Raw genomic sequence first — 27776 nt, 5'->3', positions numbered from 1 at the left:
TACCTTGAATTTAGGCATAAAAAGGAAATTTTTGCGAAGTTAGATAGTTTTAGCACAATATTTGATTTCAACTTCACATTATAGCGTGGTATATCAATAGCGTAAACAATTTAAGTTAAACCTGACATATTTCTCACATTAACCCACAACACCCCTATCATGGCGTAGCCGCCCCACCCCCTACATAGTTCATAATATGAATATATTGACATTTATAATTACTTTTATCATGCAAATTATTTGTATTTATATTCTTCAGTAGTTGTCTATTAACGGTATAAAATATAATTTTGATATCACTAAAGGTATACAAGATATCACAAAATATACCAACCATAAATATTTTTCGCAATACCCCAAAAACAAGAAACAGCGTGCATCAGCAATCATATATTTGATAGAAATGCCAATTTTTGGGAGATGAAAGATCTTCGTTAAACTCACAATTTTTCCTTTAACGGCATTTCTGTAGCAGTTATAATTATCAAGAAAATCGGTGCTGGCGAAGGCGCCCCAGTGGCGAAGCCGCCCCATGTTACCATATAAAATGCTGTTGTTCACGTTCGTGAAGCCCCTTTAATTCCAGAAGGGCGAGGGGCGAGCGGCGAGACCATATCTCTGCAAAATGTTGTTTTTTCGATATGGCAACACGATTTTTTTGTTTTAATTTTGTGACAAAGAGAAGTTAAAATTTTGGTCTAGTCGAATTCGTTGATAACACTGTACAACACAAAAAATAATTACAAAATAATTCGACCAGATTATGAAAGAGGACCGAAAAAAAGAATACACGTGTATCGGCATTTTGAAAGTTTACTTTGGGAAGTAACCTAAATAGGCGTGGCAAGTTCCGCCCATTTCTACTGGTTTTGAAGTATTCGACATCAGATTCCTTGGAATCCTTGCATTTAGGTATAAAGTGTCTTTGGCAATATTACTGACAACAATGCGGGGTATCTTTTTATGAAAAAAATATTAACCCTCATGCGAGTCACTAAAGGGGTCTTTTTGGTCCTTTTTTTTTCAAAAACGTTTAAAAACTCATTTAAAATGTGATCGTATCAAATAAAAATATTAATAATAATACTCCACTCAAACAATCGAAAATAAAAATATTCCACAAACTTATTTGTCATAAAATTTTACTATAGGTCCCCGAATACACCAAGGAATCTGCCAAAAGTAAAATCACGTTTTAGGGTTAATGTTGTACTTTTGATGGCAGCTAAGTCTGCTCTGATAAAATTGACTGAATTAGCCCTAGGATCTGACATGCATGTGTGAATCATGAATAATCATAACAAATTTAGTTAGGATATGGCAAGTTACTTCGTCGATGTCAAGGGTTAATTCAGTCAATTTGATCAGAGCAGGTGTAGCTGCCATCATTAGAGTATTTAGGACCATGCCAAAACCATGGATTTTAGGACTCGTATGTCAGATATATATTCACTGGACAATAGCCGTAGACTATCCCCGCATTTTCACTTGCAATATGAGGAACCTATGACTTATCCTAACGACGTTATTTTAGTTTATAGTACTGCAATACGTAATTTTTCAAAGTCCGATCAGGGTTATCAATATTTTCCCTATGTGTATTCACCAAAGATATTTCAAAAACAGTTTGGATCGAGCCCAAGATTATGTGAAAGAATTTATTATCAAAAAACTTCAATAAAATATATTTTGTGACCTCAGATAACGAAAATGTGAATAAAAACGGTAGAATATGGTCCTAAATCATATATACAAAGCGAAAGCTTCTGCAGATGTTAAATATTATAGCTACAAATTTCTTTTGTTCAGAGACTCACAATGAAATTTAATTTGGAATATTTTTTCTTTTGACACAACTCCCAAAAATTTAGGTATTTTAGGAGATTTTGACTCAGTATGGAATAAATTTTTATTAAGAGTATAAAAGTTTAACAAATAATTTTTACCTATAATATCTAATTTTGTAACGTCATTTTCTTAACAAAGTATTTTACTCAGATATCTAGTTTGTTCTAGGACTTACAATGAAATTTTGTGTAGAATATTTCTTCTTTTAACACCTTTCGTCTAGAGCTAAATTACATGTTACTTTCACGCATCAACTCGAAAAAAGAACAAAGCAAATTTATTCAAAAAATATTTGGGTGTTTTGTTGGCGAACTTGATGTATATAATTTCTTGATATATATTGCAAATACTTATTTCATTTATTCTGCGACTTATATTGAAATTTGGTGGAGATTATTTTTGTCTTTGACGTCTTCTATCTAGAATGAAGTTTTGTGGGACAAAACTTAATAAACTCAGATAAAGTACAACATTAACCCTAAAACGTGATTTTACTTTTGCCAGATTCCTGGCGTTTAGGTACGATTTAGAGTTTTGGTGTATTCGGGGACCTATAGTAACATTTTATGACAAATAATTATGTAGAATATTTTGATCTGATACGATCACATTTTAAATGAGTTTTTAAACGTTTTTGAAAAAATTACCAAAAAGACCCCTTTAGTGCCTCGCATGAGGGTTAATTTTCTCATAAAAAGATACCCCGCATTGTTGTCAGTAATATTGCCAAAGACACTTTATACCTAAAATGCAAGGATTCCAAGGAATCTGATGTCGAATACTTCAAAACCAGTAGAAATGTTCGGAACTTGCCACGCCTATTTAGGTTACTTCCCGACGTAAACTTTCAAGACGCCGATACACGTGTCTTCTTTTTTTCGGTCCTCTTTGATAATCTGTGCGGGGTTTCTTGTAATTTTAAAAAAAGTTAGATTTTGTTGTACAGTGTAATATATTAACATTGTTCCACAACATCCCATACGGGACAAGGGAGACTTCTCTCATATCAATGAGTGCACCCCAATTCATAATTAAGCTCAATGATATGGGACCTACTGTTTATCGCCGAGTCCGAACGGCGCACAGTGCGAAATATGAGCAGTTTAGCGGAACTTTACTAATAACTTTTAAAGGAAAAGGTGTAGATTCCTAAAATTTTGCACAAATGTTTCTTATATTAGTGGAGAGTGTGGGACTCAAATTGGGCCACATAGACCGGTGGCTGCCATTTTTACGTTTTACATTCATTTTTCAATCGATTTTGATGCAAATTGGTATATTGCGTTTTCAGCGGATAGAAAACTTATGTACAAAATATTTTCAATATAGGTTCGCGTTTTGGAATAGCCCCACATGCCGGGTTCTCTCATACTGGGCATTTTAAAGGTTAAAGACAAAAATTGCAGCCGATTTTGATGCAAATGTAAATTTTAAGATGTTAGCGAATAAAAATCCTCCTCACACAAAAGCTGTCAACATAGGTCCACTTCTGGGTGAAGCCCCACAACCCTACTCATCTATTAAGGAGTAAAATGCCATTGTTTTGTTTTCATTTGCATCTATAATGTTTATTGGTCCATTCAGCAGGTCTGTACCATTAATTTTGTTAATAATGTCTTTCAGATCAAGTTCAGGTCTGCACTGCATTAAAATTTTTAACGTATTTTGATATTTGTACCGCAGCATCTAAAAATGTTGCACTATATGAAAATCACCAACATTTAGAGGTCAAAACTATGAAAAATTGCGAGAGGTTTCTTAATTTTACAGAAATTATCACTGTTAGAATTAGTAAGTCCATTTCTTCAAAACACAGTCAACAACAGCGTTCATTGTCGCGTTTACCTTCCACTTTTGCCAAATGCAACTGAGTAAAATTCCCGAAGTCTTTTTAGAAAATCTTGAATATCTCCAAAGACCGCGCGATACCGCACCAGTTTTATAGCTTTGTGAACAGAGGAGAATCCAATCTTTCAGATTATATATATCATAACACGTGAATAAGGGTTTTTTGCATTTTTTTAAAGTGTAAAATATCATAATTATTTTGTAAAATATTAAGAAAAATAAATCATGGCATACTGACTTACCATTTGTCCGCGCCACTCCATTTTTTTAAGGAATCAAAAATACATTTCTTACAAAAAAAAAAATTATTAAACAAAAGTGCAACTTTAGGTGCATTTTTTAGCCGTTTCGTGGAGTAAATCGGCAAACTGAGTATGGACCATTTGCAGTGGAGTACTTAGCTAACGAATTCAATAAAAGTTTAATAAATTTCATTTCTTTGAAAATCCCTTAAAGTTCCACTAAACTTCCCAAATTTCGCACTGTGCGGCGTGTCTTATAACACCACTTGTGGAGAAGTTTTTCAAGGTTGAAATACTCAGGAAATGTCGCCAACATTACTGAGGGGTATTTTGCCACCGAACCCACGACCTCGTGTGTGCAAGGCGGGCGTACATTCCATTGCACCACGGTGGCACCCAAAATATATTACATTGGTTTTTTAATTATTTTCAACGAATATCATTTGAACTGAATTTGCGACGGTTATAACAAATAAAAATAACATTTTGTGTTCGAAAACAGAAAAAGTTTTTTTTTTTCATTTTCTTTTGTGAGTGCCTTTTTCCATTTTGATTGTCTCCCATTTTGCTCCACAGTAGCCGCTCTATTTTTGTTGTAAGTCCATATTTACATTAGGCAATTTTCCTTGCGGCAATTGTCAGTTTGTCAGTGAGAGAGGGTGTTGAGAGCCAAAGGGTTACCATATGCATCACCTCTCTCTCCTTCAAATTGACAATTGCCGCAAGGAAAATTGCCTAATGTAAATATGGATTTACAACAAAAATAGAGCGGCTACAGTGGAGCAAAATGGGAGACAATCAATATGGAAAAAGGCACTCACAAAAGAAAATGATGTTTCCCTAATTGTCTTGCACCAAAATTGAACCAACCAAAATTTGTTTCTTAATAAGGGAATAAAACCCCCCATAACATTTGGGCGCAGAATCCAATTTTGTCATCGGGAACAAAATTGAAACCAGAATTGTTATCTTAGCCCCTGTAGCAAAAATTAATTTTCTTTTTTCAATGGAATTGTAAAAGATATTTGAAATTTACTATATATATCGTCTGCTCCGTCGGAAAAGGTCGTAAGTCCACTTTTTTTGGAAATCGCGTTTTTGTTACAGGATGATAGTACACGTCAAAACACATCGTATGATACAAAGAAAATGGTAGTACGTCGCGTTTTTCTATATGTTTTGCCCTTGTCGGAAAAGCTCGTAAGTCCACAAAATGTACAAATTTGAGTACGAAAAGGTCGTAAGTCCACAGGAAAATGTATACTTTAAAAGAATACTACAGCTAATGTAGTTCAGATATAATGTTTAACGTCATCCATGGTTGGGGTGCAATCTAAAGAACTAGCCTACACCTTTGGATGATAATCGGATGATATTTGGCGCAGCCTGTGGACCATACTTTTGAACAAAAATGTGATAATTTCAATATTGCAACGAAAATTTACATTTGAAGTCTATTTTCCCCTATAAGCGAACTGACTATGAAAGAGGGACTTCTGGCCTTTTCATTGATACTAATTGGGATGCAGTATATGTTCAAATACCTCATATATTGAAAAATTTGTAAAAAAAAAACAGAATTTTTACTGTTACTGTAGTATGTCTTACTTAACTTTATCAACTGGTAATTTGTGGTTTCTCTAGGGACATTTATTCACATAACGAGATTAGTTTGTATTCTGAATTCAATAAAGCAATTTCTTCTAACAGACGTGTAAGTGCAATGTTTATCTTATTGAATGATTCTAAAATATTAATTGATTGAAATGTTATTAAACTAAGAAGACATCATGGTTTTTGCTAACAAAGAGCAGTATGAATTTGGAATGGAATTAGACCATGGTGTCATGGGTCTAGTTCCCTATGGTCACGGTGATTCTAAAAGCTCTGATGATAAACTTGCTTAACGCAGACAAAAACAAAAGATGCAGGGAGTTGGGACAGAAATACTTGGGAAGACAAAAATAACACTATTTGAGATTACAATGTAGATAAGAAACCACGTACATTAACGGAATTAATCATGAAATTTAATTGAAGCAAAAGGTCGTAAGGCAGAAATACAAGGTCGTAAGTACAATGTGTCATGTTTTATATTAAATATTAGCCGAACCGGTCCACGTGCTGGCCCTTGAAACAGTTTATGTTACCTTTTGTTATGTCAATTATATTTTTTTGCATCGCAAATTAGTTGGGATATGCAAGTGACTATCAATAACAAGTAAGAACGTCGTTAAATTCGGCCAGGCCGAACTTGAATTTTACTTCAATTTGTTTCCTTTCGTTTATGAAATAGACTAAATACCAAATTTCAGCAATTTCGGTAAAACAATGTGGCTAACCTTCAAAATACCGAAATTCGAGAGGGACAGTTCTATGGGGCTATATGAAGGCGTTGACCTATATAGACAAATTTATGGGAAAAAACGAAGAATAAATACCAAATTTCAGCCATTTCGGAGAAATATTGAGGCCACACCTTCAAAATACCAGAAATCGGGAGGTACTGTTATATGGGGGCTATATGAAGGCGTCAACACCAAACGTCCTACAAGTAATAGAAACTTCTATACCAAATCACGAAGATCTATCTTAAAAATTGCGAGATGTATCTTAATTTCAAAAGACGGACAGGCGGTCATGGTTATACCGACTTGGAATTTTACTCTGATCAAGAATATATATAATTTATACGGTCTCCGCTGAATATATCGATATGTTACAAACTGAATGACAAATTTAATTATATCCTCCATATTATGGTGGAGGGTATAAAAATCTTCAGAAATGTTGGTGTCGATATGCAATTTTAACATACCGCCACATAACTGATGACTTGAGGCATACCGACTGTGTCCACCTTCTTTTAATGTATCTTATGTACCTGATGAAACTATAGCTATCGATGTTTTGCCGTCTAATCTAAACACTTGCTTTCCAATAAGACCAAAGCTTCGTTATGCATAACATCTGGATTGGGGAAACGGAATCGTTTGTAAGTTTTATATAAATAGCGCATTTAAAAAATAGGGCACACGTGCGCATAAATCTGCGCATAATCTGAAAATTACATGGAACAAGTACTTAGGGTCGGAGATTCAACAACAGTTGCCTCGCAAATTAATTTTCTGACCGATATTTTCATAACTTTAGCAAAAAAGCGTTTTTTAAAAAACAGGGCCTGCCCCCGCCACCTTCCAAATTCAAAAAAATATAGAGCCTAATTTCACTCCGGTTGTTCCTTGTATATTTTCTGAAATTTTCAAAAAAATCGGTTCAGCCGTTTTTGAGTCTATGCGGAACATACAAACATACACACATTGTCTTTTATATATAAGATTTCACCCAAAAGTTTTGGTCCATTAAACCCGCTAATAATTATTTCATTACCATGTTGAATTGCAAGCTTATTCTTTGTCTTAAACTCAAATCATTCTTAAAATGTCGCTCCGATCGGAATATTACTGCGATCTACAGGGCAGGATTTGGTCCATTTCACACCTTTCGATCATAACCAACATCTAATGGGGTTACTTCTGGTCGGAACCCGACCTCTCCAAAAAATTTCGTGACTATCGGTCAAAAATTGAGGCCTGGAGTTTTAATACAATTGTTAATGGATGGACGGACACGCATAGCTAGATCGCTTTATCTCGTCAAGATATGAAAAAATGGCAAGGGGAGGGGGTCAACGACGAATACTTCGCGATGTTATACGAATATTGGACAAAACAAAATACACTTTCCACATGGTTTTGTAAAGTATAAATATGTTTTTTTAAAAACGTCCGTAAATTGTAGGAAAAGGTCGTAAGTCCCTACAAAAATACAAAACTGTACAAGGAAAAGGTCGTAAGTCCAAAGACATCCAATTATCTCCCAAACACGACGGAACTTTATCAATCAAAGTACAGGTATTGAAGCGGAATAAATAAAGGAAGAATACTGTCTTTACCACCATAATAAAATCTTTAATACAGAAAGCGCTGGAATGTTGTTTCTTCCTCCTGAAAAATTTATTGAGAGGGACTTACGACCTTTTCCGACGGAGCAGACGATATGTAGTTTTGGTAACGCTTACTATGGGTTAAACGTGTATTTTTGCTTGTCATTTTTGTTATTTTGAAATTTTCTAAAATATAATGGCAAAAGTTATTTTTGTTTATATTTTGAATTGATTTTAGTTGAAAGTTTTGTATTTTCCACTGCAATACATCGGGACAATCACATTTGTATATACGTACATACATATGTATCTTATACACCCACATATATGTTTATGGGGATTTTACGTTTGTCATCATTCGTCTAGTTTCATTTTTATAATGAAACGGATGGACAACAATAAGAGCTGCAGCTGAAGCTGTTTTACTGCATTGTTGCAAAGTTTTTAACATGAATTAAGTTTTTTTTTGTGTTTTTTTTGTGTTTATGATTTTTTTTTTTTGTTTGGCTGTCATGTATTTCCCGCTAACTATTTACGGAGGCGGTTCTGAGTAACTGCATATCCTGTTGTGTTTAAAAATAGAATTAAAACATAGCTAAAAAGTAAAACATCCAGCATAAATTATAAAATAAAGTCGTAACGAGGCCAAATATTCAATTAAAGGACAAATGTTATTAATTATTATTGATTTTAATGCTTTTTAATAATACTTTAGGTTATTATATCCCTAACACCATCTTGTCAGCAATAGTGAGAAGACTTATGCTCCTGTAGTTAGAGCATGCATTCTTATCCCCTTTCTTGTGGACGGGCACAGAATGTACAGGTTCTAGTCGTCGGGTACGCGTTCTTCCTGCCAGATGGTGCTAACTAGCTTATTCATACACATTATCAGGGTGCCGCACACTATCTATATCTGTTACCAAATTACTTTGTTTGTCTCTACAGGAGGTTATGACTTACCGGTGCCGTGACATAACTCCCAATATTTTTGGGACCCCCTAGAAGACGAATGGGAGTTAAGTCGGTTTTAAAATGTATTTTTTTAATACAATTTTATGTCAAATGTATAAGACAATAAAAATTGGGTGCCCTTGCACTTAGAAGGTCTACGGTTCGATTCCCAGGTCAAGCAACATCTAATTCAAATCAAATGTGTAAAATACACCTCACAAATTGTGTCTTAAGACACGCCGTTCGGACTCGGCGATAAACAGCAGGCACCATTTCATTGAGCTAAAGGAATCCGGGTGCCTTCATTGATATAAATGAAGTCTCCCTTGTCCCTTCTGGGATATTTGTGGAACAATTATTATAAGAAAATTAAAAAAATAACTTTAATTTCATAGATATTTTTCATTTTATAATACAATTTATAATTGATTTAAATTTTTTAAGAAAAATAAGTAGTAGCCAATACAAATCGGACTATATTCAACATTTCAACTAAATGTTGCCTGCCGGATGTGTACTTATTTTTTTCTTTTTTAGTAGCCATTAAAATGAATAAAAGGGGAAAACAATTCTGTAAAAATAAAACACTGTCAGCATATGAAGGTAATTGGTGATGTGTCCGAAAGTGGAAAATCGGCGCTGGCGAAATTATTTAAAAACATCGCCAGCTTTTTACAAAACTATTTGCTCATTTTAAGAAAATGTTAAGTTATTTAAAAATATGTAAAAATATTTATTTAATTAACATTTCTAAATAGCGAAAATGACGCGGTGATTTTTTTAAATTGCGCAATGTTTTACAACAATATTTTCACTATTAAAAAACTTAATATGCAAGTACTTTCTGTAAAACGAAAAACGCGGCAAGCGAAAATATTTTTGAAAAATAAGAACGATTTTTTACAAATATATTTCACGGCTTAAGAAAAATAAAAAAATTGTGTAAAAATATGCAAATACCTTCTCAGGAACTAAAAACTTTGGTGCTTTGGTGTCCGTTTAGTTCAAATCTGGTAACTCATTTTTAACACAATTTCAGTTGACAAATCGAACTGAAACTTTGCACACTTTTCAGATTTGGATGACAATACATGAATATGGGCCCATTTTTTCCTACATTTTTGCCCGAATTAGCTGTCATTTGGCATTTGGGATTTCCAATGATACAGACATTTCCCCACCAAAAATTGTGAACATAGGTCCAGGTTTTGGTATAGCCCCCTTATAGCGATACCACCCGATTTCAAGTATTATGAGGATTTTATCTTCATTTTTAGCCAAAATTGGCTGTAACATGGCATTTGGAGTTCCTAATGGTACAGAAACATCCCCACCAAAAATTATGGACATAAGTCCAGGTTTTGGTATAGCCTTTATATAACGGTACTACACAATTTCAGGCATTTTAAAGTTTTTATCTAAATTTTCGGCCTAAATTGATTATAATTTTGTTCTCAGTGGTCAAAAAATGTATTTACTAAACAGTTAAAAATATAAAATAATTTAAAAAAATTAAGTTTCAGTGTTTTATTTAGAAATGCACTTAAAACTAAAACAAATTTGTCGCTTGGCCTCAATAAATATATTCTTTCTCATAATGGAATCTCTCAAATAAAACGCTTGCCGTTTAATTTTGCCACCATTTATAATTTAAATACAAGCGTTTTATTTGAGAGATTCCATCGTGAGAAAGAATATATTTATTGAGGCCAAGCGACAAATTATTTTCTAGTTTTAAGTGCATTTCTAAATAAAACAATAAAACTTAATTTAATAAATCAATAATAATACTGTTACCTAAATATGGTAAAAAAATCATAAAGAATGTATTCAATCGGTCGGGAATCTTATATGGGGCTATATCAAAGTGTGCACCTATGTTTTTTGTGAAGAAATTTTGTGACCATTGGTAATATTAAATGTCGAATTGCAGATACTTGGGTCAAAAATTTTAGCTTAAATCAAAAAACCGAATATTGGGAGGTACGGTTATATGGGGGCTCTACTAAAACATAGAACTATGTTGACAATTTTTATAGGGGGGCTATACAAAAACAAGGTTCTTTGTTGACAGTTTTTGGTGGAGATGTTGTGTGACCACTGGGAACCTCAAGTGCCGACTTACAAATAGTTCGGTCGAAAATTATAGCCAAAATCTTCAAAATACCGAAAATCGGGAGGTACCGTTATATGGGGGCTATAGCAAAACATGGACCTTTATGGACAGTTTTTGGTGGAGATATTTTGTGACCACTAGGAACCTGAAACATCAAATTACAGGTAGTTCGGTCTCAAAATGTAGCTACAATCCTCAAAATACCGAAAATCGGGAGGAACCGTTATATGGGGAATGTTCTAAAACATGGACCTATGCTTACAGTTTTTAGTGGAGATATTTTGTTATTACTGAAACCTCAAATGTCAAATTATAGGTAGTTCGGTCTACAATTTTAGTTAAAATCCTCAAATTACCGAAAATCGGGAGGTACCGTCATATGGGGGATATACCAAAACATGGACCTATGTTGACAGTTTTTGGTGGAGATATTTTGTGATTACTAGGAACCCCAATTGTCAAATTATAGGTAGGTCGGTTTACAATTTTAGCTAAAATCCTCAAAATACCGAAAGTCGGGAGGTACCGTTATATGGGGGCTATACCAAAGCATGGACCTATGTGGACAGTTTTTTTTTTCAGATGCTTACTAGGAACCTCAACAGTCAAATTATAGGTAGTTCGATCAAAAATTTTAGCTAAAATCCGCAAAATACCGAAAATCCCGAGGTACCGTTATATGGGGGCTATACCAAAACATGGACCTATGTTGTCAGTTTTTGGTGGAGATATTTTGTTGTTACTAGGAACCTCAACTCTCAAATTACATGTAGTTCGGTCAAAATGTTTAGCTAAATCCTCAAAATACCGAAAATCGGGAGGTACCGTTATATAGAGTGTTCCGATGTAGCCCATCTTCATACTATGGTGGAGGGTACAAGAATTATATTTATATGTCTATAAAAAAAATTGTAATATGTAATGTGTATACGAAATGTCTTCCTTGAATATCATAGTCTGCTACGCGTTGCTCTTCTCGAATTCGAGCAAAGTGAGGGGGCAACTCGTCCCCTCCCCCCACCAAACAAAAACTAACCCCACCAGTAAATAAACTTGCCACAACAAAAAATTAACACCTCCCCCACTTTTCACTCGCGAGTAAATCGGAGCTCAGACTAGGAGTTTTTTTGATTAAGCATTTGGGCCAGTTGAGTGGAATATACTGTGGATATCTCTTGTGATTGCAGCTTAATTGGACATTTCCGTGTTGTGTATGTTCGCACTTTATTGCTACGTTTAATCGAGTACGTACCTTTGCTGCAACAAGGTGGTGGTCCTAGCTATGTTTGTTCCCCAGAAGGTCCGTAAATCCAACACTCTCGACAAATGTCTTCCATCTATAACAACGTGATCAATTTGATTTCTTGTTTTCTGGTCTGAAGACAGCCAGGTGCTTTACGAACGTCAAGATGCTTAAATCTGGTTTTGTTAACGACCATGTTTTTGCCGATGCGAAGTCTTTCAGCCTCATACCATTGTCAGATATTTCACTGTGGAGACAGAATTTCCGGACTGTTGGGCCAAAGGTATTCTCAGTTAAAATTTTGGCATTAAAATCGCCTAGAATAATTTGAATGTCATGCACATGCAATAACTATCTGCGACAAGCTGAGATGAAAGAACAAAGTCCATAGCCGACAGCATTGGTGTGAACCAAAAGAAAGCTTTGTTGGCCACATATAAAGCGATAGGTCGGTTTGTGGTAACCTATGCGGCGAAAGCGTGGTCCACGATCATAAGTGCAACGCGATGGAACAGTGTTCAAACCTGTCAGAATGCCGTCCTGAGAACTGCTACAGGACCTGCCTTTAGTGGACCATCTGAATGAAGAGTCGAAAATGTTTTCATTACGGCAAACAATTATATGCTCTTTTGCAGCATTTGCTCTAGTGTGTAATCCCAATCACCGTATGTGGAATGAGACTCCCCCACAAGGGCATGTCACTCCCCCACAAGGACATGTCATGCTATCTTCAGTATCTAGAGAAAGGTCCAATGATATAAGAGGGAAACACTAGATCAGCAAGCCTATCATTCTCGTTTGGATATCATTCAGACAGATGCAGTCGCTGATGCCATAAACAACTATCGTGTGGATGTGGTTCTCGGAGTATATCTCCCATCTATTGCATCTGAAGAACGTCAGCTACCAAAACAAATAAGAGTGAGTTTAGCTTAACTGCAGCCGTCCAAAATTCTATAAGGCAAGGATTGATGACACCGTGTAAAACATCTGTCCAGTATGCGGTACAGGCCGCACGATATACTTCACCTTCCTGCCAAACCTACTAACACCAGTAGCTCTGTACATAGTTACTTTAAAATTCGCTCTAATATAACCTAGTAGCACTTTACATAGAAAAAAATCCAAAATTATTGCCAAAATTAAGTGCGCCAAGATGTGGGGGTGGTGTAAGATATCACTCGGTTTGGTTGCATTCAAACAAAATCCATGAATATCATAAATTCAACGAAGTTTCCGCATAATTTAAATTGTTGAAGAAATTCCTGGCTAGTAATTCCTTGAAGACATTTAATCGTTATCCCACGATACCAATCAATATATTTTTTACTTTATCACATTTATCGTACCACCACGCACAAATTCCTCTTAGGGTCGGTATGTATGTATGTACCATCCTGTTTTATCCACTTTACTTTGGTGCCCAACATGCTGTAGGCAAATTTAAAACAAAACGTTTAAGTTTCAAAAAGCCAACAATATAAACTTTTCCTTGCCGACAGAATTTCAGAAGAAAGGAAAACGAAGAACGAAGACAACAAGAACAGCATCGTTATATACTTTCTTCAATTAAAAAGTTTTCACAATACATTTTAATTCCTTCTTCATCAATTTGTTGTCAATGTATGTGTGTGTATGTGTGCCAACGTGCGTTTGTGTATTTCTACTTTCCTGGTATCTTTTCACTTTCACAACAAAAGAAATCTTCCAAAGGCGACTAAAGTAGAAGAAAAAAAGACCAAAACACAATGCCGCATCCTCTTGAGAGAAATGAAATGGAACCTGCTACTTCATCACATTTTCTTTTCAAACTAAATCGCCTTTTCGGTCTCTTGGTCTGTGGCTAACAAGCTTTTCATTTCCAACTTTCGGACTGAGGAGTTCTTCTTCCTTTTTAATTAATTAGAAAAGTTAACTATTAAAAAAGAAGAAGAGAACAAGCCAAAACGAATGACAAAAACAACAACTCTGGAAAATAAATGGAATAACAAATGAAGATAATTCAGCCTGTTGTTAAAGACAATTCTGAAGTATGGAAGTTTGTTACCTCTTAGACAGTGGCATATTAATCGAAATTGCTCTTACTTCTGAACATTGCCAAGAGCTGTAGAGGGAGATAAGTACTTCTAGTTAATTTGTGATTAAATATGAATTTGTAATTTCGTAATATATTTTGTGAATACAATAACATAGTGCAGCATAATTTAATGTTTTCAAAACCTGTATTCCCAGCTTCGTTCGTCTCTGATTATGTCTGCTAATGATTTACTTTATTTTAATCAAAATGAATTGAATTTCATTAAATATTATACATCATAAATTGTTAAGTTTATAAATAATTTCTTTTCGTTTCAGTGGTTAATCAAAAGTATACCGTTCAAGTGCACGATGAATATGTGATGGCAGGCAATACAGCAGTTTTAAAATGCCAGGTAAATTAAAAATTTATATGAATAATTATCGTAAAATGCTCTACAAATAATCCAAAGCACTAAGATAAACAAATTGATATATGTACAACCACAGCAATTAATTGCGGGGGGAGCCCATTAGAAAATATATGACTTTTGGAAAAAAAAATCGCTGCGTACGTCCCTGATATGCATATATACAATATGTCGTAAATTTTGATGACATAGGATTACTAAATATTACTTATACAGTGAAAATATTTTGCACAAACATTGCTTCTTCAACATTTTTATTTTTTTATATTTTCTTCGTATTTTTGAAAATAACGTGAATATTATAGCCCGAACCTCCACGACTTAGACTTCATTTTGTTTCTCACAATGTCTGGAATCCAGACTCTGGATGCCATTGTATTTTTATATATCTTTGTATGTACATATAAGCGCTATTACTTTAAAAAGTATATTTGTAAATTCCTAAATTGTTTAAGAAATTCCATTTTTCGTGAATCCATGGAGACATTTCAGAAGTATTATTCCATCATCGTAAAGGACACAAACACTATCAACGGTAATAGGATATAACTGCTTATTATATTAAGCTATGATTTTTTTAGAATTTTTTCTAATTACTAAAATTGAAACGGATATTTCTTTTGCGCGGAGCGATCAATGTTAGTTAAAACAAGTAAGAAAGGCGTTAAGTTCGGCTGGGCCGAACTTGTTATACCCTCCACCACGAGTTATATTGAAGTAAAATTGAACAATTAGTTTCCATTCGTTTATGAAGAAGACTAATTACCAAATTTCAGCAAATTTGGTCAATCTACCCCAACAAATTCCTGCGGAAAGTTTTTAGACTCAAAGAAGACTAATTACCAAATTTCCGATATTTCGGTAAGAAAATATAATAATAATATAATTGTTCCACAAACAACCATACGGGACAAGGGAGACTTCTCTCATATCAATGAGTGCACCCCGATTCATATTAGCCCAATGATATGGGACCTACAGTTTATCGCCGAGTCCAAACGGCGAGCCTAAGACACCACTTTTTTAGAGAAGTTTTACATGGCTGAAATACCCAGGAAATGTCGCCAACATTACTAAGGGGTATTTTGCCACCGTTGAAAATTTTGATGTTGACTGGCCGGGGAATCGAACCCACGACCTTCAGCGTGCAAGGCGGGTGTGCATACCATTGCACCACGGTGGCAATGGTAAGATAATGTGGCTAAAATCCAAAAAATACCAAAACTTAGGAGGTATGCTTCTATGGGGGCTAGATGAAGACGTGGACATATACTAATAATTCTTTTCAAGAATACTTTATAACCCCCTGGAAGACTAAATAACAAAATTCAGTCGTTTCGGCGGGATATTGACGTCACAACCTTTAGAACTACTAAAATCGGGAGGTACTGTTCAATGGGGGCTATATAAAGGAAAGTTTTATACCCCAAATGAGGTCTAAACATCAAATTTCAGCCAATTCGGTAGAATATTGAGGCAACAACTTTCAAAATACCAAAAATCGGGAGGTACCGTTCTATGGGGGCTATATGAAGGCGTGAACCTATACCGACAAAATTCCGGGGAAAAGTTTTATAAGCCAAATAAAGACTAATACCAAATTTCAGCCATTTCGGTGTAATATTGAGGCCACAAACTTCAAAATACCGAAAATCGGGTGGTACCGTTCTATGGGGATTATACGTGGACCTATACCGAAAAAATTCCAAGGGAATTCCTCAGCGAAAATTAAATACCAAACTTTAGCCATTTCGGGGGAATATTGAGGCCACAACCTTCAAAATACCGAAAATCGGGAGGTACCGTTCTATGGGGGCTATATGAAGGCGAGGACCTATACCGACAAAACTCTGGGGGAAAGTTGTATACCCCTAACGAAGACTAAGTACTAAATTTCAGTTATTTCTATGGGGGCTATATGAAGGCGTGAACCTATACCGACAAAATTCCGGGGAAAAGTTTTAACCTCCAAATAAAGACTAAATACCAAATGTCAGCCATTTCGGTGTAATATTGAGGCCACAACCTTCAAAATACCGAAAATCGGGTGGTACCGTTCTATGGGGGCAATACGTAGGCGTGGACCGATACCGAAACAATTCCAAGGGAATTCCTCAGAGAAAACTAAATACCAAACTTTAGCCATTTCGGAGGAATATTAACGCCACAACCTTCAAAATACCGAATCGGGAGGTACCGTTCAATGATGGCTATATGAAGGCGTGGGCCTATACCGACAAAATTCTGGGGGAAAGTTTAATACTCCCAGCGAAAACTAAATACCAAATTTTAGCCATTTCGTGGAATATTAAGGCCACCACCTTCAAAATACCGGAAACCGGGAGGTACCGTTCTATGGGGGTTATATGAAGGCGTGGACCAATACCGACAAAATTCTGGGGGAAAGTTGTATACCCCTAACGAAGACTTAGTACCAAATTTCAGTCATTTTGGCGTGATAATGGAGCTAAAACCTCAAAAAATGCCGAAAATCGGGGGATACCATTATATGGGGGCTATATCAAAACGTGGACCGATGTAGCCCATTTGCAATACCAAACATCCTAGGAGCAATAGAAACTTTTATATCAAATTACAAAGCTCTATCTTAAAAATTGCGAGCAGTATCTTGATTTCAACAGACGGACGGACAGGCGGACATGGTTATATCGATTTAGAATCTTACCCTGATCAAGAATATATATACTCGGATACCCGATGAATATTTCGATGTGTTACAAACGGAATGACAAATTTAATTATACCCTCCATATTATGGTGGAGGGTATAAAAACAGATTTAGAATAACGATTTTTTCTTAATCGATCTACCAAAAATCATCGATGAAACATCAATTTTTATACCCTAATCATTTTTTTCAATGGCAAGTCCATACTTCTTGAGAAAACTGCCCGAAAGGTGTAAAAGCCCCTATGGCACCATATGTAGTTGCCGCAGAGTACTTTAACAGCGTGTTTTTGTTCGTCGATTTCGTTCGTCGATTTCATGAACGAAGACACAATTTGGTTTTCATAGCGATTGACGTTTGTATTCGTGTGACAAACATATGAAAGCTTTTTATTTTCGTATTTTTTTTTTTTTTTGGTTTTTGTAACAAAATCAGACGAACGAATACGTCAAAAATAAACGAATGGGAAAGACCCATCGTTTTGAATGAAAATTAAATAATTTGAGTAGTAATTGACACAAAACACACGCAAACTGGAAGGGAATGCAATTTTATTTATTTCCATAGAAGCACACGCGTATATGTACATCCGTTTCTTCATATTATCACAATTATTTTTGGACAAATTTGATTACATTTTTTCTTATTTTTTGTTTGTCATCTTTTTATCGGAGTTGCCATCAAGTAACACATTATACGTGCAGATGCATATGCAACATTCACAAAATAAGTATAATGGAAACCCTGATATATAAAAGCTTTTATGAAATAGACGAAAGCTTTTAGATAAAAACGAATGGTTCGTAAAATTTTACAAGAACCAAATTTTGAACGTATACGTTTTAGTACGAACGGTTCGTGTGACAGGCAAGCATTTTTACAAAAACACCCTGTAACTCTCGAAATGATCAAACGATTTGATCCAAAATTTGGCCTTCGTTAGATTTAGTCCAAACTTAGTTTCAGTTCGAAGATGGGCAACAACTTCCGGTATTTCCCCCCATATTTAAAAAACGTCACTAAAATTGTTTGCATGATATCTCTTAAACGGGGCAACAAATTTGGTCCAAACTTTTTATCTCCTAATATTTTATCCAAATTTAGTTTAACTTCTAAAAAGGTCCATATCGGTACTCTCCCCCATAAAAGTTCAACATTTGTGTCTTATACCCTAGACCATGGACGCGCTTTCTTACCAAAGAAGTATAGTGAGGGCACCCACTGAGTTATTTTTGCATTTGCTTCTCTCACGTACACCACTTGTAGAGAAGTTTTACAAGGCTGAAATACTCAGGAGATGTCGCCAACATTACTGAGGGGTATTTTGCCACCGTTGAAAAATGTTTGATGTTGCCTGGCCGGGGAATCGAACCACCGACCTTCTGCGTGCATGGCGGGCGTGCATACCATTGCACCACGGTGGCACCCACCGTGTCCCGTATGGGATGTTGTGGAACAATGTTTTTTTTTGTTCTCTCACGTACAGTGTACGTGTACATAACAAACAATGAACATCATGTGGTTGTTGTTTTTTTACCCATGCATACAAGCATGCTTTAGTATTGATGGAAATATTGTGGGCGACACTGCCGTAGACAGTCGGCAGCGTTAATTTGCATTAACTGCCTTAATTCAAATTAATTCGTGCATTATCCGCATTCTTAATGCACAAAATCAAATTGAATTTAAAGGGCATTTAGGCATTTCAATATGGCAATACCGTAGAAGAGAGTCCATATTCATATGAGGGAGCGAGAATATTCATGCTCTGAGACACAAGGTAAACAAAAAAATACAGGGCAAACAACAACAAAACAGCAATCAGCTGTTTCGTAAATGCAGATACTGTCGTCAGTCAGGCTAAAATTAAATGCACATCTTAATGCAAATTAACGCTGCCGTTTGTCTAGGGTATTAGTGTAGTTTAGAAGATCCTTGGAAATGTATTCATCTATCTCTGGTAGAACTTTGACGATGTGCAATCTATGAACCACATCGGTTACCCCCTTCTAGAGTTATCGTGCGCAAAGTTTTTCGAACATTTTCGAACTTTTGTGGGGGGAGATAACTGAAGAAACGGACCGATATGGATATGAAGAGCATTTATGCTAACGAGGGTATACACACTTTCACACGGGCAAAATGTGCCTCATATATAATGGTTTTATACCTCAAGTATGTTTGGACCAAAACCGCTTCAGATAATTTAGAGTCGATTTTGCAACGTCCGTCCGTCTGTCTGTCTGGCTGGTGCGCACTACAACTCTCGGACTGATCAACATATTCTGTCCAAAATTTGGCTTTCGTAATATTCTGTCCCAACATAGTTCAAGGTCGAAGATGGTTTATATTGGTCCACTTCTTCCGGTACCTCCCCCACAAAAGTTCGGAAAATTTGTGCGCACGATAACTCTTCAAAGGAGTAACCGGTTTGGCCCATACTTTGCACATCATGAAATTTCTACCAGAGAAAGATGAGGTGTCAATATAGACACTGTCGGTCCACTCTTTCTGGTACCTCCCACACAAAATTTCGGATAAGTTCAGTTTAAGACCTGCTCCCGAATCGATTTTATTTTTGTTGTAGCAACTTATACTAGCTACATCCATTACGACGATAGCGGCAAGCCCATACTTCCTGAGAAAATGATCGAAAGTTGTAAAAAAAACCCCTATGTATAGGGGTTGCGGGCCGTGGAGCGCATGGTAACTCTCAAACTTAGTTTAAGTTCGAAAATGAACTATATCTGTTCGCTCATTCAGGTACCTCTCCCACATAAATTCAATTTTTTTTTGGAAAAATAATGCGCACGATAACTCTTGAAGACAGTAATCGATTTGTTCCATACTGTGCACATCGTAATATTTCTACGAGACATGACTTTTCGACATTTTTTTTCTCAAAAATGATTTCCTGTAGCACGGGTGAACAAACTTTTGCCTATTAATCACTAAAACAATGTTTATTCCATTAAAATATAAAAAAGTTCACGCATGATAACTCTCCAAGGGATTAACCACCACAAAAGTTCACCATTTGTGTCTAAGAGCAGTTTGTTGTCTGTTTGTTGTGCTCCTTTTTATAGGCGTATTATGTATTCCAGTGTGCTTCATGGTATACTGGTCCAAAAGTTTCGAGATGACACTGAAATGTCTAATGGGCGCGATATATATCAAAAAGATACGACTCTAAAAGAATAATGGATTATGTCGGTCTATTCCTTTAAATCGCTCCTCCGCAACATTTTTGAACTTTAGACCAAAAAGGGCCACAAAATTCTAAAAAGACATTCGATCTGTCCGTTGATGAAAATTTCATATCACATAGGCTGAGGGTATATCCCTGTCGGCAAAGCGGACTTATAAAAGACAAGTTTAGAACATTTTCGTGCTATATATTTTCGCCCGATTTTAGGTACTTAGTTCACCAGGTATATAAAGGTATATCATATTTTGATGACATTTAGAATGATAGACCGAATTTGGCCTAGAAAAAAGTTTGCCAAATTATATTGAAATCGATTCAGATTTGGATATTAGGGTTATGACTTTGTGACATTTTTTTTCACAAAAATGATTTCCTGTAGTGAGAATGAATGAACTTTTGCCTATTAATGCCTAAAATAACATTCATTCTATTTTATTATAAAAAAGTTCCGCACAAACCAGGTTGAAAAATTTTTTGAAAATTTCTATGAAAAAAAAGAAAAATTCCCAAAAAATTATTTCCTGTTGCACGAATGAATGGCCTTTTGCCTATTAATGACGAAAATAAAATGGATCCCATTTACATTTAAAAAAAGTCTTGCACAAACCACTTTTAATTTTTATGATATATGAAATAAAGTTATATATAATATAAAATGATATATATTTTAAAATACGTTGATAAAATTAGTGAGAAACAAACGGTTACGTCATTTTGGTTATGTGTACCCCTATACCTTTTTTCAGTTAAATATCTGCTTACAGTGACTTCAAAAAATCGTCAAAAGTTCTGTAAAATTAAAAATTTTAAAAGCTTTTTGTGCGGAAGCTTCTTTTATCGAATAACTTTATAATTAAGATTTTATGTAATCTTATGTAGAAACTCATCAGGGATATGAGGTTGTAAAAAAGGTCATAACCCTATTGTATATAGCTTCCAAATTCTGTTCAATTTTTCTGAAATTTGGAAAATATCACCGAAATTAAAAAATCAAATCATTCTGAATTCAGATATGGATATAGCTCACGTATTTACTTTTCGTCCAATTTTATGTAAAATTAAAAATGTGTCAATTTCGTCTAGAAAAAATGTCGCCCCGCCCGATTTTGATCTTTACTGGTTATGATATGATTCAGTGTCTGGCTTCGGATATGTTCAGAAACTGAAACTAATTCTTCGAATACCTATCTTCCAAATTTGAAGGGTATTTACAAATATAGTAATCTGGCATTGTTCATCTGGGTGCCCGCAAATAATTTGGTTATGTGTCTTTCTCTTGTTAAGTTTTGAAATAAATCAATTATCCGTTGTTCGTTTTACACGTGCAATCTAACATTCATCATTCATCTAACATTGATTTTTGTTTTCTTTTTCTCTTTAATCCATTTCATTCATAGGTGCCCAGTTACATGGCCGAGTTTGTCATGGTCACAGCCTGGATACAGGATACGGGAATGCATTTATATCCCAATACAGATATAGGTGGCAAATACACAGTGTTGTCCAATGGTGAACTGTATATCAATAACGCTGGACCCAATGATGCATACAAAAGTTATACATGTCGCACCGTAAATCGATTAACAGGTATGTAATTTCCATTTGCCTTCTACACATACGTAGATATTGATTCGCTTTGGCTATGGCCAATGCTGAATAAGTTAATTGAGTTTGAGATGTTCAAGGAAGAGAAATGGTGCACAAGGTTTGGCAAAAAAGAAAAACCAATATTCGTTTGTCGCACTTGCTTAGCATATGGTTCTAATTCTAAGCTATAAACAGCTAAAAGGCATCTTCGAGTGTCAATTTAAGATTGTCGAACAGTTGCAATTGAATTCGAAGAACAGCAAAACAGTTTTTACAAGTTTCGACGAACTATAGGATGATGGGTAAAGGCACTGCCCAGTGTGTTAATACTGCGTTACATATCAGGGCCTCAGTTAGAGCATACGACCATGGTTTCGTGATTCAAAAACTACAGAGAGTAAATTGATTACTACACACCTACAATGACCGTTGATCGATGGACAGCAAGAATTACAAAGACGACTGTGCAGTCGACTAGAATGTATTCTCGGAGGACATATTTACATACACAAAGCTACTTGAGGACTGCAGGGTTTTTTTCTGGCATACATACTGGCGATAAATGAAGCTTGTATTATGTCTTCATGGGAGCAGGAGCGTAAATAAAATTGATGTTGAAAATTGTATCTTTTTTCCGAAATGTAGTAAATTTTTCATTAACCGTAGTGAAGTTGGAGACCAGATGTTTTAACATCCGACTAACTACGCAACCAAACTCATGCTTTGTGCCATTTCGGCTATTATACAGTGTGTGAACTTTAAGTGCTGTTGTGACGCCTATCCCACTCGTATTTCCTGTATGGCAGTAATATCGGTCTTGTACTTCGCATGTACATCTAAGTTGGTCAGAACATTTGTCCTATAAGCCAAACCAAAAAAAGATTTTCATTCCTCTTTATTGGTCACACAGAAAGCTGTCTCCTTATCTGAAACCTTTTTGTACTAAACTCTTCGAAAAGGTTCTTTCCTTTTTTAACTGAGGATAAGGTATGATAAGGTCATCTTACAAAGCAGAATGAGATTTGCGGGAATACTAAATTCACACATAGCTTGGAATACCCTTAAACATATGGGATTGTCAATGGCTATTATATAATCGACAATAAAATGGTAAGTGTCGATCTGCACATCTTATATATTTTCGTAGGGTAAATATGTGGCCAATGGTGGATTTGCCAGGTCTAAAGCCGAATTGGTATGGCCCTATTATTTCGTTGACCTTAGGCTTTGGACGTTCTCACAATATCTTATAAGCAATAGGAAGCAGACTTATGCCCGTATAATTTGAGCATACACTCTTATCTCATTTCTTGTAGACGGAACATGGGATTCTCAGGTTCCAATCGTCGGGTACGCGTTTTTCCTGGCAGATGGTGCTGACTAGCTAATGCATACACTTTATCATCGTGTCGCTTCCGGTTTTGAATAGCTCGACAGGTAAGCCATCGGCTTCTGCTGCCAGCTTATTGCTTGGCCGGGCGGTATACACCCATCTCCGGGGACTGACTCTATGTTATCTTCGTCGTTTTCGTTAGTATTGGATAACAAAAGTATGGAAAATGTAATTAACATATCCTGAACACACTATACTTGCTAGTCTCTACCAAAACCATCAGTTTGATGTTTCACTTTTTGGTAGAATTTTCGGACTTCATTATGGCTCCTGTACATCTCGATCTTATCACATTTCAACTTTTTAAATTCTCTCTCTTTCCTGTGGAAAATATGTTTCTCCTCTCTACTCTCTTTTTTAATACCTTCAGCATTTATGCTAACAAGGGTATATAGACTTTCATTCGGGCAAAATGTGCCCCATCAAAATAATGTGTTTCAGACAATTTGAAGTTGATTTGGCCATGTCCGTCCGTCTGTACGTCTGTCTGTCTGGCTGGTGCGCACGAATAACTCTCAAACGGATGAACCGATTAGGTCCAAGGTTTGACGTTAGTAATATTTTATCAAAACTCATTTTAAGTTCGAAGAATGACCATATCGGTCCACTCCTTCAGATTCCTCCCCCAGAAAAGTTCGAAAATGTTCGGAAAAATTGTGCGCACGATAACTCTTGAAGCGAATAACCGCTATAGACGAGATTCTAATATAGACTCTATCGGTCCACTCCTTCGGGTAACTCCCACACAAAATTTCGGAAAAGTTCAGTTTAGGACCTGCTCTCGAATCGCTTTGGTTTTTGTTTTAACAACTTGTATTCGCTGTCCCCACTACGACAGTACAAGTTTTATCAGGGGCAAGTTCATACTTCCTGAGAAAATAGTCCGACAGTTTTATGGCACCATGTGTAGTGGCTGGAGCGCACGGTAACCAACGAACAGATCAGGCGATTTGATATAAAATTTGGCGTTAATAATATTTTGTCCAACTTAAGTTTAAGTTCGATCCACTCCTTCATGTACCTCCCCCACAAAAGTTTGAAAATGTTCGGAAAAATTGTGCGCACGATAATTCTTGAAGGGAGTAACCGATTTGGTCCTTACTTTTCGTATCGTAATATCTCTACGGGACATAGATCAGGTTCGAATATGGACTACATAGGTCCACTCTTTCAAATACTTCCCACACAAAATTTGTAAAGAAAGCGGTTTAAGGCATGCTCTCAAATTGTTTTGATTTTTGTTGTAACAACTTGCATTCGCTGCCTCTATTACGACAGTACACGTTTTTTAAGGGAAAGTCCATACTTCATGAGACAATAGCCCGAAAGCTGTACAAAACCTCTACGAAACGGATAGCCGAATCGGTCCAAAATTTGGACTTCGAATCCCTTTGGCTGTGTTGTAACAACTTGTATTCGCTTTCACCATTACGACGGTACATGTTTTTTAGATAATGGCCCAAAAGCTCCAAGAAGCCTGCCGGTACCAACTAAACTAGGCGGTACGTAGGGAAAAACCGATTTGGTCCAAACGTTGTACATCGTGTTATATAGACGTCAGAAGTATCGTGTATTACTTCTTTTTCCAAGCCGACTGATACTTTTTTACTTGTTTACCGATAGATCTATCTTGGGCTATGTGTCCCTTCTGACTGTAGAGTAGCCCTATATGCTACCTTCTTTTCATCGGTAGCAGCACGACACTCTGGGTTATACCTTGGGTTTCTTGGTGGATGACTCTGGCATAAAAGTATGGGTTTTGCGAATGTTTGCATGAGGTGGGCAATACTTTGCAACTTTGCTCATATGTTAACGGAACGCAATTGAGTGGAATATGCTGTGGCTATCTGTTGTGCTCACAACGTTTGCTATTCAAAACGATCGATGAATGTCTTCCATATATCAATCAATTTGGTTTCTTTTTCTTGGTGATAGCCAGGAGATGCTTAAATTTGGTATTGCTAACTACTATGTCTTTTACCGCTGCTAAGTGTATCAGCCTCTTTCCATTGTCAGGTGTTTCACTGTAGGGACTGGATTTCCCAACGGTTGGGCCAAAGATATTCTCCTATCCAATTTTTACATTAAAATCACCTGGATTAATTTTAATGTCATGGGCAGGACAAGGGCAACATATTTCTCCTGAGCGCTCATCAAATATATTTTTGTCCTGCTCTTCCTTGTCCATTTTGGAAGCAAGAACGTAAATAAAACATGTGTTGAAAATTTTAGCTGTTATCCGAATTTTAGCAAAGCTTTCATTCACCGGGGTGAATCTGAATTCCAGATATTTTAACAACCGACTAGCTATAAATCTGCAACCAAACTCATGCTTAGTCTCATTTCAGTGTGTCACGTTTAGGTGTTCTTGTGGCGCCTATCCCCCCAAACATCATATTTCCTGAATTGCAGTGCTTTGCAAGTACATCTGCCAGTGTGTAAGGTGTACCTTCTCCATAAAGAGTCCGAACATTCCACATGCACATTCGCAGTTTGCGGGGTCGTCAACTTTAGGAGGTTTTATTTTATTCTTTGTTTTTTTTTATAGTGCGATGTTTTCCATATGGGTGGGTTACTAGCCAACCCCCAGCCCAAGTTTTTATACCCTCCACCATAGTATGGAGGGAATATAAAGTTTGTTTTTTTGTTTGTAACATATCGAACTAATCATTTGCGACCATATAAAATATATATATTCTCCATCAGGATAAAATTCTAAGACGATCTTGCCATGTCCGTCTGTTGTAATCACTCTAGCGTTCGCAAAAATTGAGCTAGGACGCTATATTACCCTTACCTCCCGATTTTCGGGAGGGGTTCCAAGTGTTCACAAAATATCTCCACAAAACACCGTCAACATAGGTCCATGTTTTGCTATAGCCTCCTTGTAACGGTACCTCCCGATTTTCGGTATTTTGTGGATTTTAACTACATTTTTAACCAAACTACCTGCAATTGAATATTTGAGGTTCTTAGTGACCGGAAAACATCTCCACCAAAAACCGTCAACATAGGTCCATGTTTTGGTATAGCCCCCATATAACGGTACCTTCCGATTTTGAGGATTATGGCTTCAATTTTTGACCAAACTACCTGCAGTTGAACATTTGAGGTTCCCAATGACCGAAAAATATCTCCACAAAAAAGTTTTAACATAGGTCCATTTTTTGGTATAACCATAGTGGACAAGAAAGAAAATAATTATGCCGTCATAGCACAGAATAGTTTATGGTTCGGCCCGGCCGAACTTAACGCTTTTTTGCTTGTTATCTTTCTTATGGGTGAATTCGCGGCACATGTTAGCTCACTACCTTTAACGGAAGTTAAAGGCAGCTTCCCAGCTGTTACCACGTGAGATAAATGAGAAACCAAAATAAGTCCTGGGCTGTGCCATGTTAAAGTAGGTCGGGCCGTTGCTTGGTATCTTTAATCCCTACGTCACCAATTTAAAGGAATGCTTTTCAAACAAGGACAAAAATCATTAAACCATTACCATATTAGATCAAATTCTGCTGAAAAATTGGACTAACATATTAATATGACTTCAAAGATCCATAGATTTCTTTCAATTATTTTATAATAATATCCATGACTTACTTCAGCAACCACATAGGGTGAAGTTGTATCTCTTAAACTACAATTTAATACAAAACACAAAGTTGTAATTATTTAAAGCATTCGTATGAGTGTGTATTTGATTTGATAATTGTTATACATTGGATAAAAGCCAAATTATAGCCTTAAACCTGATAATTTTGCAAATAATGTCCAACACATTGTTCATATTGTTATGTAATGTAAGTCAGTTTAATTAAGCAGAAAATGTTCATCGCACATACACATATACTCGTACAGAAGCGAACAAAAGTGTTTGAAATCTAAAGAATAATTCTAAAAATGATTTTGAGACTTTTCAATGAACTCGGACATAACTCCCAATAGTGCTTGCGATTTTTTCCTAGTCGCTACCATTATTGAGATACCTCGATTTAAGGGATTAAGGCCTGGGTACATAAGCTGCTCGCCTGGTTGCCTTGCTTTCCTGCTTCATTTCTGACATAACATAAAATTAAAGAATAAAGAAGGGCGAGCCAATTTCGAACTAGTTTACCCTTTTCTTCCTTATTCTTTTATTTTTGTTATGTCAGATATAAAGCAGGAAATCAAGGCCACCAGGCGAGGCAGCTTATGTACCCAGGCCTTTAGCTTTTGGATATCATGACAGTTGTCCAATATTATTTTTCCACATTGTTTA

At 36.0% G+C, this 27776-nt stretch overlaps 1 protein-coding gene across 1 annotated transcript in view; it reads left to right on the top strand.

The window, feature by feature from the left end:
- The window catches only part of Dscam4 (Down syndrome cell adhesion molecule 4), a 349041-nt gene that overhangs the window by 126327 nt on the left and 194938 nt on the right, over positions 1-27776 (top strand). The window contains exons 5-6 of the mRNA XM_073987499.1: positions 14553-14629; positions 21939-22128. Coding sequence (XP_073843600.1) covers positions 14553-14629; positions 21939-22128 — 267 coding nt within the window. The remainder of the gene's footprint in view (positions 1-14552; positions 14630-21938; positions 22129-27776) is intronic.

This window comes from Musca autumnalis, unplaced genomic scaffold, assembly GCF_047663935.1.
Source record: "Musca autumnalis isolate F117 unplaced genomic scaffold, ASM4766393v1 scaffold_4, whole genome shotgun sequence".
Taxonomy (NCBI): domain Eukaryota; kingdom Metazoa; phylum Arthropoda; class Insecta; order Diptera; family Muscidae; genus Musca; species Musca autumnalis.
The sequence above is the reverse complement of the archived record's forward strand: the minus strand, read 5'-3'. Positions and strand labels throughout refer to the sequence as shown.